Source organism: Myripristis murdjan, chromosome 5, assembly GCF_902150065.1.
Source record: "Myripristis murdjan chromosome 5, fMyrMur1.1, whole genome shotgun sequence".
NCBI lineage: Eukaryota > Metazoa > Chordata > Actinopteri > Holocentriformes > Holocentridae > Myripristis > Myripristis murdjan.
In genome coordinates this window covers 1904011-1917497 of record NC_043984.1, presented here as the reverse complement: position 1 = coordinate 1917497, position 13487 = coordinate 1904011, and the positions used below count along the sequence as shown (strand labels likewise).

At 41.8% G+C, this 13487-nt stretch overlaps 1 protein-coding gene across 1 annotated transcript in view; it reads right to left on the bottom strand.

Moving 5' to 3' along the window:
- Window positions 1–13487, bottom strand: part of LOC115359500 (solute carrier family 12 member 5-like) — a 204105-nt gene that overhangs the window by 49626 nt on the left and 140992 nt on the right. Inside the window, exons 2-3 of the mRNA XM_030052017.1 lie at window positions 12178–12278; window positions 11449–11586 (exon numbers count right to left, since the gene is read on the bottom strand). Of these exons, the coding sequence (XP_029907877.1) occupies window positions 11449–11586; window positions 12178–12278 (239 nt within the window). The remainder of the gene's footprint in view (window positions 1–11448; window positions 11587–12177; window positions 12279–13487) is intronic.

Here is a 13487-nt window from a genome sequence, read left to right as displayed (position 1 = left end):
GTGTGTCTGTGTGCATGCACTTGATCTCTCCTACAGGTTTAGATGTAACCTGCAACCTTTCCCCCTTCCACAGCTCAGTCTTCACAGCAGGAAATGTTCAACCTTCAGCCTTGTTATGCTTTAATCAAAGATCAAAGTGTGGGCGCAACAGGCTGCCTATGGGAGCAGCAGAGAACAAACCTCGTCCATCACTGTCACCTCTCCCACTATATGATAATGACTCGCACAGTTTGCCTGTTGTCTAAGCTATGCAAATCAGATCGTGACTCACTGTGGTTCTGCCCTTCAGTGTGTGGCAGAGAGGATTTTTCATCATCTGCTTGTCAAGGGTCTCTATAAAGTTTAGCACGAGTACCCAAACCTAAACCAAATTATAACTCGCTGTGAAATGTGTGATGCTTTTCTAAAAATGGAAAAACAGTTCAAGGGGGATTTGGCTTTGCTGATTAATTTTGCATTAATAAAGCAATTTTTCATCTGGCTGGATTTTTTTTTTTTTCTGCACACATTCTTCCGTATGAGGTGGGCGAGCGGTAAGAGAGCCTGTGCAACATCTCGCTGCAATAGCTAATGTGTCCATCAACAGCAGTGTGTCCTGCTAGGGTGTCCTTGAGCAAGTCGCTGAACTTCTGCTCAATCATGAACAGATCAGATGCCCCAAGGCAGTGAATCCACCGCTGGCATTCAGTCTTCCGTTCCTGACTCTTCAATTGCTTGCAGTTAATTTAAAAACCTACCGCAGGCTAGAAATCATACGCTATTACAAAATCCATCAGGGCTGCAGTGGTTGGGTGTTCACATGTGCAAAAAATGAAATTGTTCTCTTTCCAAATGGGAGAAGGCACATACAGTTAAAGCATCAAGATACGTGACAATTACTGTGGTTAGAAATGGTTTATTTATAGTTGGAGCAGCAACTGGATGGAAGAAAGGGACTCAGGTTTGAATCTATGTTGAAATTACTCTAACAGGAATTGTTTATTTGCAATGTGAACAGCCTGTTGAACTGTACAAAAAAAAAAGCACAAGCATGATTTCATTAATAGGAAAACCAGATGGAGTAATTTGGATATCTGTCATCACCCCTTACAATATTTAACCAAACAAAACCTGTCATCTTTCATATATAAAATGTCTACTTTTCACCTCCCTATTTCATCCCTTGCATCACCCTGCTACCCACTGGCAATGTTGTAATTAAGAGCTCTGAGTTTCCATTAACTTGTATAGGAGTGGCAGGTCCTTAAGGGACTTGGAGTGTAATGTACATTAGCAGTCAGGTGTTGCTGGCAGAAAGGCAGCCCTGTCATCAGCACTTTGGTGTTGCACCCCAAACTGCTGCCACTGCAGAAAGTGGAGCAGGAAGCTGGCACTGGGGTCAGATTGTAATAACAGGTACGTTATTAGACAACACCTTCGTGCATTTACATAGCGTTCAATAGCAGACATAACACCTTGAAGAGGAGGGAGGCTCTGCAAATGGAACGTCCTTTCAAGGTGGGTGCCTCTGATTAAAAATGATTTCTAAAACTTCAATGACTTTATTCTGGGGGCTTTGAAGTTGAAAGGAAGAGTATATAGATGTTATAGGCTCTTTTATTAGGGCACAGTCCTTTGCAGTTTCCATTTCAAAATAGATCAAAAGAGAGAAGGATTTGTCTGAAAAATAGTTGCAGCCTACCTCTCGACTTCCCAGGCTGTTGATTTCATCAAAAAATAGATAAGAGGATAAAGTACAGCTCTTTATATTCAAATGGTGCATTAGGTTCGGCTATAGAAATAAAGAGAACACCTTGGCAGAATAGTTTGTCAGAACAACGAAAACATTTTTATTGTCAGATGGTTTCCATCTGCAGACTAAGTGGAAGGCTGCTTAAAAAGCATAGAGCGAATTAAAATAATGATTACAGATTACTCTAATCTGCCCTAAAAGGTGGGTACATGCTATTGAGTGTTGCAACAAAAGGTGTTTGTGCCTCACAACATCCCTGAGTAGCACTCCTCAGGAGAGTAACACAGCCAAAGTGGGCAATAACCCTCTTTAGACTGCAAAATGACATTTTCCCGGCCTGCTCCCCTCACAATGGAGAATCACAATTGTGCAGGCCTTGTATGTCAGCTCACTGTATGAGTGTCTGCAGTAGCTCACAGCTGAGTGATAAATTATAATCCAGATTCAACAATAGGCCGGTTTTGAAAAATGGCATGCGCATGCTGAAAACCCTTGTTGCTACATAAGATGTGCAGACACAGATAACAGAGACAATTGTCAAAGGCTGAAAAAAACCCAAACATCTCACAGGGTTTTGGTAACAGCCACCGAGACACAAAATCTGGTAGAGGAGTGGATGCTCCTAATGAGTTTAAATTGACAAATAGCCAGAAACGGATAGAATGCCTGTGCATGTATTAAATCAATGACCCTGTGGGGGATAGGCTTGATGTTTATTGAAAGCGCTGCTTTCCTATTTTCATTCAATTGGTGTTTCATTTGTTCATTTGTCGACCAGAGTTGCAGTCACCACCAGCCTCTGTTCTGATAGACACAGGGGATGAGAGAGAGGGAGAGAGCGAGAGGGAGAGAGAGAGAGAGAGAGAGAGAGAGAGAGAGAGAGAGAGAGAGAGAGAGAGAGAGAGAGAGAGAGCCCCTGTGTGTTGGGCTGCTGTGAGCCAGCAGCATGATGATTTCCCCCGAGGATGGACCACCAGGAGCTAAGGGAGCACTGACTGCTGCACAGCCACAGGTAGGCCAGCATGGCACTATTGAGGTAAGAAGGAACAGCTGCCCACCGACCCCCTGGGAAGTGCAGGCAACACACAGAATGGATGGCTCAGGTGTGCAAGATGCACAAACAGGACCCCTCAATACAGCTGCTATAGGGGCCACTTCACCGAGCCAGTGCCTCCTGCTGCACTAACACTTACCACAAGCCTCTCACCAGAGTGCATCAGACCAGCTCGCACTCAGGAAGCCTCTCTCACCCTCTCTCTCTCTCTCTCTCTCTCCAGCCTCTCTATCCACCAGCAGCACTTTGCTCCCATGTGCACTCAGCTCCGAAGCCCAGGGCACTCTTCTCCTTTCAAGCACCGTGTCATTGGACGTAAGACCTCCTGAAGCCACTCTTGAAACTCTCCCCTTCACCCCTTCATGCTTTAACTGTTCCTTCATCCTTTTAATAAATGTCTTCATAGCATCTTTCCTAAAAAAAACAACAACCATTTTTTTCATTTCTTTGCATGCATATCCTCGTGCATATTTCATGTTATTTTTAGGGATGCATGATAATATTGGCACATCATCGGTATCGGCTCATAAAGGCTTTAGAATGAATGATGCCATATCAGCTATCGGCAGAAAATCCAACATTGCGCATCCCGCGTAAAAATAAACATGGCATCTGTTACGCAACCTAAGTTGAAGTAGTTTTCTAATTTTGGCCAGTGAATGTGTACATTTTGAGCAACGTTGTATTTTATTTCTGCATCTGCCAGCGGGCCATCATGATCAAAGCAGGCATAGTGATATGTAAATCCATTCCATTACAGAAGAGACCTGATGTTTCCTGTAATTAAAAAGCATACGTGCATATATCTGTATCACCATCAGCAAAAGAGTTGGAAAAATATCGGCATATTGGATATCAGCAAAAAATACAATGTTGTGAATCCGTAGTTATTTTCCCTACTTTCTCTTCACGTTTTCTACCATTCTTATTCCCATCCTCCCATGAACAGCTCCTGAACTTGCTGAGAACAGCAAAGGTGGGCAGTTTCTCTCGATGAGATAGATAGAGCGTTTGGAGAAAAGAAGAAAAAGTTTATAAAAAATAAATAAATAAATGAATAAAAAGCGAGGGTGGAAGCGAGTTCATACCCTCGGTTAGCTGCAGGGAACAGAAAATGAAAGGGAAAGAGGGCTAGAGGAGTAGGAGAGGTGGGGAGAGAGACTCCATACATCTGAGTACAGTTTCAGGAGAGAGAAAAGGAAACGTCCAGACCCTCAGGCTTTGGGACACCCTGCCAACCTGCTCAGGCTGACAAAACCACCGTCATCTTTGAAATCACGTCTTAGAGGATTATTTAAATGTCTGCCAGCAGGCCAAACATCTGTATCAAAATCCCACTGGATCTGCTGAAGTCTCTAAGTTACTGTGGGATTTTTTTATTAAGCACCTTACCGACCGTGTCTTTGGTAATAACATTTATAGGCAGGCTGATGCTGAGTGCAAGATCACTCTCAAGTCGCAATATTGTGTGACAAAAGCCATTAAAAACATATACTTGTGGATACAGTGCCGAAAAGTCATTCCAAACTATGACATGATGCATAACCCTCACCAGCAAAATAACAGCATTCTAAATTAAAACGTGAACATAAAGCTGAGCTATTTCGTGGGGCAGCTTAGCTCAATATATCACAACAATCTTTCATTTTGTGATAAAAGCATAAAATTTGGTAGATGTGTTGGTGGATATATTTCAAACAAATCTGGATATTGGGCCATCACAAAATCGCCCCCTAGTGGCCATAGCAGGCATTTGATTTGTTAAAATGAATAAAAATATAAAAATGATTCATTAAAATATTTTAAAAATGTAAATACACATTAAATTAAGAAAAAATAGTTATTCACACTCAGTTTCTCAAACACTTTCTGCCCCCACCACCACAACCACCACTGCAAGACAGCTAGCCAACGAGCTAGCTAGCATATATGCTTCCTGCGACAAGCAGTGCAGTGGACAGTCCATCAAGGTAGGCCTAAACATTTTATTTCAACTGTAATAATTATAAATAAAATATGTTAGTTTTTGAATATATACATTTTGAACATCATAGATAAAGGCTAAAGAGAAAAAGAATTATTGTGGGGAACAGTGGAGAGGTACATTTTCAAGCTAGCAAAACTAGGTAGTTAAGCTAGGTAGTTAGCTTGGAACATGTAGCTAGCTTGGAATGCAGCAAGTATGTAGCAAAGCTTTAGCTATGTTGTATGTTGTATGTAGCTATGTTCTGTTCTGTTACATTGTAATAAAGACTTTTCCCACTTTAAAATGTCTCTAAATTATATTTGTGGTGCTGAAAACATGAAACAGCAGCTGTAGGGTAGGCAAAGCATTCCATGCCAGTAACCACTGGTGGCCAGTTTTGAAAATGGCTGCCACAGTCATCAGAATAAAAATTTGCAGTGGCCCAATATCCAGATTCATTCAACATATATTCAGCAATGAGTGTACCAAATTTGGTGCTTTTATCACAAAATGAACGATAGTCTAGCTATGCCGCCCCACTAATTCAAAACAATCCAAAAGTTATTTAATGTCATCAAAATATCTCAACTAATATGAACAGTCAGTTAAGATTTTTTTTTTTTTTTTTTTTTTAATTATTATTATTTATAGTTAAATTGACAGGACTACAAAGAACACCTTATGTTCACACTGATATACTTTCACAATAATTTTTACATGTTAGCAGTAGCGATATTTTCACTTAGCAAAAACTGTTATTGAAGACTGTAAGACTAAAAGATTAGAGGTGTCGTCATTATCCCTAACTGTCATGAAAAAAAAAAAAAAAAAACACTCACACTTGTTACATCATTTGCCAAGAAGCTGACAGGTGCCAAGCATGTCACTGGCACCGAGCTCGTCCTCATTTGTTTATGCGTGGGCTTTTATTTAATTTATTTTCACCTGAGGAGAGCAGAGGAAAGCATTCAGGCCTGAAGTTTTATTACTAGGGAGGCAGAGACAGAGGCGTGAGTAGAGGAGTAACGACAGGGAGGGAGGTGGACTGGGAACTTGTAATGCCATCTCCACGCTCTGCTGGCCAAACAGGAGCTGATAGGGCAAATGTGTTTCTGCTCAGGTGTGCTGAATTATTAAATAGACAGAGAGAGGAGAGGCCAGTGAACATCAGCCTCCCTGGCCGCCTGTGGATTAACCAGCCACTCAATGGTCAACGCTGTGTGTGTGTGTGTGTGTGTGTGTGTGTGCGCGCGTGTGTATCCATCAGCTATCTGTGGAACACTGACTGCCGCAGCCAAATGTGTCCTCTGTGGCGCTGAAGGCTCACCACCTCAAAATAGCCATTAAACGTGTTACTAGAATATTCTAGGCTAAGAGACTCTACAAAGCCTGTTGTGTTCCCACCAGTTGTGAAATCTCTTTTTAGTTCTACTATCACATTCCAGGCTAAAAGTCACCCAATTTACCAGTGCAAGGGATAGCAACTGGTGTACGGCAGCTGTCCCTTGCACTATTAGGTTCAGTTGAATAGAGTGCTTCTGCAGAAACGTGTGTAGCGGCCTGTAGAGTCCTATCAGGAGGGAAGAGGATGGATGAGAAGCAGGTATGTCACAAATCTCCAAACTGCAAAAAAACTCTATCTTAATAAGCCATTTAAACTCAGTGATAAATCTTGTTTTACTTCACACAGGTGAATCCTTTTTTTTTCAGTGGGATGAGACAATCCCACTTGTTTCCAATGCAGTTTTGTATAAATGCATAACTATAAATGTTGAAACAAGGCAGAATGAGGCAAATCAGCCCACTAGTGTCAAGAAAATGACACTTGATTTAAGAACATTCTTGAAACAAGTTGATTAGCACTGGAGAGAAGTGGGGTTATCTCATCCAACTGGCAGGTTTTTTGCTTCACTTGTTTTTCTTCAAATAAGTGACATGAACACTGAACATGAGACTAAATAACTTATTAAAAGGAATTAAAGGAATATTCCAACATTTAGGCAAACTACCCCTTTTCTGACTTCTCCAGACTGAGACAAGAAGTTTGATACCGTTTTCACCTCTGTGCATCCAGTGCTCCCTACGGCTAGCATTTCCTGTTAGCTTAGCATAAAGATGGTCTAAGGTATGCTTTTTTCAATTTGACAGAGCCAAGCTAATGACTCCCATAGACTTCAAGTCTTTATGCTAAGCTAACAGGAAATGCTACCCACAGAACCTAACCCACTCGACGTAAAGGGCTGAAAATGGTATCAAACATCTTGTTTCAATCTGGGTAAGTTGGAAAAATAATATTTTACCCAAAACAACAGAACATTCCTTTAACAGTGCATAACCAAAATCTGTATTAAAAGTCTTCATGAGGCAGGTTAACCTGTTGCTTTAGCTAAGTGAAATCTCTCTTTAGCTCCACTGTGAGCACTGCCAAATGCACATGCTCCTTTAATATATAACATGCATTCACATTAATCAGGCTACAATCTCCAGGAGGCGGCTGATGAGAATACTGATTTCAAGCACCACTCTAATGAGAAAGAGAGGACGCCAGGGAGAGGCTGGTAGAGGGAAGCGAGGAGGGTGTATCATAAAACACCTGGAAGGGAAATAACATTAGAGCGAGGGAACATTACACTGTAAAAAAGCAGGGCTGCAAAGTGTATGGAATAATTTTCCTCCAGAGGAAGTGCTGCTGCTTCAGTTAAAGCTGAGTAATTCTGGGCAAGAGCACTCATCTAGAAAATGACTTGAATAAAAGTAAAAGAGTAATTCACTCCTCAAGAGCAAATAATGGGCGTGCCCGTCCTGTATTGGCTTTTGTCTGCTCACTGCACACAGTGTTAAGAGACATATGCTATGTATTTCGTTCAGAGGGAAAAAGAACCGCTGCAAACTGCTGCGTCGTTTGCTTTTTGAGGAGTGAAGTTAACGTTGTGGTCAGCCATCAGCTCCCGCTCGGTGTCATTTACCACACCACTATGTAAGGTCTCTCATGGGGAAAATCAGAGAGGAGGAAATCGCCTGCAGATTAGCTCTGACTGGTTTCCATCTTAACCTGAGTGACCTCCAGACTGCTCCCTCATGTTTCACGCCACCGAAATCTCTAATCTCGGCTTTCACACTGCGACAAAGAAAGGCCGCTCTTTCACTTGCAACACACTCAAGGGACCAATGATGAAGGAGAAGGAGGCAAAGGCAGAGGAAGGGAGAGAGAGAGATGGCGAGAGGAAGAGAGAGAGAGAGCGAGAAGGATCGCTGTCAGAGCGATAAAACGCCACAGGCTGCCTTAATGAAAAGCCTCTCGTGGCGATGGAGAGATTGCCTGTGGAATGGGCTGCTGATTGGAGAAGCAGCAGCCTGGTGTAGCGTGTAGACTAATTAAAGTATTGAAGGGGTCGGGGTGGCACGGGGAAGATTAGACCTGCTCCCAGCGTTAGCAGTGCTGGGGAGAGCCAGACAGCTATGCGTCGCATCAGGGATCATCTGGGAATACAGCACCAGCAAACACTTTGACAGTGAAGAGATGCTTGTTTATATGATGGCCTGCACTGACCTTGATATAAATATAGCACAAAATGACAGCTGAGATGAGACTAAGAAAGTATTGGGCCACCTACACATTACACCTACATGAGCTTTAATGACATTCCCTTCTAAATCACAATTTCCCTGGGGGAACCTGCCCAAAGGGATCAATAAAGTTTTATCTAATCTAATCTAATATAATCTAAATCCATAGGCATTAATATGGAGTTGCCCCCCAGCTCGCCCCAAGTCAGCAGAGCGTCAGCCACTTTTACACACTATGCGCCTCAGCGCTCTGCAGCTTTACATGGTCTGCCACTTGGTGGCTGCGTTGCTGTGGTTCCTAAATGCTTCTACTTCACAGCAATCCCACTTACAGTTAATGGTGGAATATCTAGGAGGGAGGAAATTTCACCAGCTGACTTGTTGCAGCGGTGGCATCCTTTGACATCATTATTACAGTACCATGCTGGAATGACTCTTTCACAAATGTCTGTAAAGGCAGACTGCATGCCATGATTGATTTAATCCACCCGTGTCAATGGGACTGAATGAAACACTTAAATTTAATGATTAAGATGTGTGGCCCAGTACTTTTGTCCATAAAGTATATCTGTAGATTAGGGTTAGGGTTAGGCCCAAATCTGTTAAAGTATGCATTGCCATAATACTCCTGTGGGTTGACTTTGAATGTGTATGTCATATAAACCAATGGGCAACTCCTTTCCTTGGACCAACCTGGTCATTCTATTCTATCCTATTCTATTCTATCTTATTCTATTCTATTCTATTCTATTCTATTCTTCTGGCTTTCATTCCTGCCTTTCATTTCATGTTTTTTTATGTCATTCAGGCATATGGGAAGTAATCAGTATCTAGATTGTGCCTACAATTGTTAAATCTAGTATTAGTTTAGAAATAGGTTTACACTGAGGATATTATGTACACATGTAACTCATCTGGATTCATACTGGAAACACAAAGCATTTCAAGACCTGACTGATTGAACCCAAGAAAGGGCAGTAGAAAAAGAAAGGAATGAAAAAGTGCCAGACATATTAGGAGCAAAGTTAATATAAAGGTGAAAAAAATGTCAGGCTGCCTCTGATTGGACAGCCAAGGAGACTTGATCAGAGGTCAGACAAAGGCAGCTGTTGCTACTTGAACAACCACTCTGTCAAAACAGTTTTACATTGTATGGTCTAAGTTTGCGAAGTTAAGAGTTTGGAGTTTAGAGTTGTCATTTGTAAATATCAGTGTAAAATATGTTAATAAGTGAATCATTTCCATCCGAAGTTTGTCAGTATTTATTTACTGTTTCATAGTAATTTTTGTATTGCTTCTTAAACAATTTGCATTATTATCTCCTCTCATTTCACCTTTACCATGCTGCATATTATTATGCTGCTACTGCACCATTGTCCTCCAGGATTAATAATGGAGCCGCCTGCTTGTCAAAAGTCTGAAAAAGTGTCTCATTCCTGCTGCCGTCTCACCATCCAATGGCAGAAACATCAGCGGATACTGTGGAAGTTACGTACTCATTAGTGAGTGACATTTAAGATGCAATCCAGTAACATGAACAGGGGATTGTAATATAAACAGAAAGTATGATTGACAAAGAAGTTTTAAGCTGGTGGAATTTAGCTTGCTCCTCAGTGAAATGTCTTAGATCACAAAACAAGCCAAAACTGAACATTTATCAAGTATTTATGATTCATAATCAAATATCAAGAACAAAAATATAGCAATTTACGTACAGCATAATATATCTGGTACAACATAAAAACAGATATTTCTTGGCAACCAATACAGCAACGTTTCCCAGGGGAAACCACCTGTTCACGGTACACTATATACAATATTAAAGCAGCAAATACAAATCCACAGCAAAGTGAATTATCTATGCACACTGCATCATACTGAGGCAGGAGAGGCTTTTATGAGAAAAACATCCCATAGCCCAAACTAACCTGTTTTTTGTGTGTGGAGAGCTAAAATTATAAGTTATGATGTGATCATCATTTGCATTGGGACCACTGTGGTCATCTCTTAGGCATCAAATTGGTGCAGAAGTAGCATGAAGACAAGTATACATAGCTGATTGCAGTGTGTGTGCTGTAGGGTTGGGTATTATATTGATTACAAGAAATACAGGTACTATACTATATCCTGGTCACTTCTAACAAAACTCAGAAAATATCAGTATAGATATACCATACACATTCCCAACCTAAAGGAGATTCAGCTGTTTAAAGGAAGCGTAATGTTTTCACAGTAAACCTTCCTAGAGCTTCAACTGTGATCCATAGGTTCATTAGATGTGCAGCACTTTATTATCCATTTGTCTTGTGCGGAAAACAACAATAGAGTGAATGGTCATGACTTATTATGTCTCTTAAGTTACTTTGGAAATTTTTGCAAGATATGAGCATTAGCACGAGCTCAAAACAGTCTCCAAGCAGTGCCAGTGGAGCAGCTGAAACTAAATGTGGCATTTCCTCCAGCACAGATTAAAGGCCCACAGGTGTGTTCCCTGGCACAAACACACCGGAACCTGGGATAAGCTTTATAAGATTTATAAGTAGCCTAGTTTGCTAATTGTTGGTTTTGTTGACCTTGCTGAGTCTGATCACATGTTGTGGGTGCAGTGGACCGATGGTAGGTAGTCTGTCCTTGATACTGTGTACCTGCACTGCACTGAAGCTTTTAGCACTAGAAAGCACGGGACAGTGTCAGCTACCTTTACCTGTTTACCAGAGCTTTAAGCACCATCGCTACCAGCTGATGTTCTGCATGCCTAAATGCAAGCACATGTCAGTGGCCTCCACAGCAATCATGCAGGACCAAATGTGTTACCGGAACCGATTAGCAGAACCTAACGTCGTGTTCAGTGCTTCTGTGCTCAATGCAGCAGATTATGCTGTGTTCTCATTAAAATCATTATAATGCACTTGTAATGTGAAAACACTGCGTTAATGATGGTATTTAACGCCTTATGAGGACTGAGTGCTGTGTTATCATGTTTATGTATGCATCAGTTTTCCAGCTGCTCTGGTGCTCAATCCACTGTAATATGCAAACTTGAATATAGATATAATACAACTTACAGAAAAGAATTTCACCATTTACTAAGTTCTAGTTATTTCACTCACATATTTATTTGATTAATACCTTGACTGGTTTCTTGCGTGATGACTCCGCCTCGTTGTTCTCCGCCTCCTCGTGCTCCTTGCTGCCCTGGGGCAGGTTGGAGTAGTTTGCCAGGCTGCTGAGCAGAGATGACACCATGGGGCTGGTGTCCATCTCCTCCTGCACAGACACAAAGACAGACAGGACGCCAAACTGGAGTTAGTGTTTTCAAGATGTTTCCGAAGGCATTTTAAAGGCATTTGTGCAGTGAAAAACAGGGAGGGGAAGGAGACAGGATACTCTAAAGGCAGTGACCCAAGCCTACATCTTGAGAAAGGTATGCATTTTTATCCACTGAGCCAGCACAATGAACTTGATAACATTAATAGTGTATTTGGAAAGTTTTTCCTTGGATCACACAAGATATTTTACTTTTTCAGGTTGCAGAACTCCCAAACTGCAAGAGGGGAGTAAACTTTTGTTGTTGTTTTGTTCTTTCAGCTGGAGGGCCCTTTGAGGCCATAATGTAAATACAGTTGCTGGGAGCGATGGCAAATGGCCTTGTTGAAATCTTTTCTGTAGTAGTTTGAGATTGGCTTGCATTAACCCGAGGTTCCCACTTGCCCTTCACACAGTAATTACCCTCATTAATCAATGTCATCCCCTGTTCAATCGGAGAATTGGGAGAGTGTGTGTACTTGCATGTCATAGTCCTTTCTTAGGATTCGCAAGTGTGTGCGTGAACAGCTATGTGTGTGTTCTGTAGCATACCTCAAACAAGGCCATGTTCTTGCCATCATACTGCTGGCTCTTCTCTGCGGCGGCATCGCTGCTGTTGATGAAAGGACTGCTCTCTTTAGGGTTATTGTCACCTGGAAGAAACAGACACACCCCAGGGTCACATTTGAAGAGATAAAGTATATTGTGAAAGCAGAGCATGATGCACAAGCGGGACAAGAGGATCTTCATGCTAAAAATCCCTCATGTGGGCTGCTAGCAACTCCCAGCAACAGACCGATCAATGGTGAACTTTTATTTTTTTAGTTTAATCAAAAAAAGACAGCCGCTGTAAGTTTGCAGCCACCATAAAGCACCCAAAGTCAGAAATGCAGGCATACAGAAGTACAGCTAATGATGTGTGCATTTGCAGTGTGTGTAGTGCTATATGGTTTGACTTTGGAAATCAGGCAACATGCCATTTACCCTTTTGCTGTGCTGGCAAGTAATTGTGTGATAGATCACAAGTTTCAGCAACAATAAAAGAAGAATACATAACAGCATTCATGCTCCAACAGATTGTTGCCCTCACAGCACAGAGTGGTTAAAAAAGCATGATGTTATTTAGGTGACAGCCTGCCGCAGGCTTCAAACCTCCATCTCAAAACATCTGTCTACAAATTCATGGTTTCAGGCACAAAGGCAAATCTTCTAAAATAAACCTTATCAATGTCTGTGGGGCAGTTCATGTAAGACTCTTCTAAATAAGATCCATTGATTTGGTATTGTTTCCAATTCCATGCCATCATGCCATAACATCCTGATTGATTTCCATTGTGGGTTTCAAAATGGATTTCATACGTGAGATACAGGTCAGTCTGTTTTGCACAATAAGTGTTGAAACCCATGCGAATATTCCACTTAATTTACAGTTTCCCATCAAAACAACATTTCTAAAATTCATTTTTTTCTCAGCCACAACCCCTCTGAGCAGATCTTGCACGTGATGTCCCTCCTGACCAGACACTAGGTTCTGGAGTAGAAAAGTAAAAAGTGAGAGCCATTCCTGTGCAGCAAAGGAAATGTGGTCATGGCGGCAGTGGCTGTAAGCTCCCTTGTTTGTGCCTTCCCCCTCCAGCATTTCCTCAGGGAGACGGCAGATTGCTCTCCCTCTGGCCCTTGGTCTGGTCTTGGACTGAGCACTGCGAGACCAAGTTATTTATAGCCAGGGTACTGCAGCCATGTGCCATGACAGTAGGGCACCGCTAACTGCCTGCCCCTCTGCACATACTACACAGACAGACAGATCAGGGCAGTCAGATAGGGACACTGAGAAAGGCAAGGTGTGTGTACAGTCAGGTTTC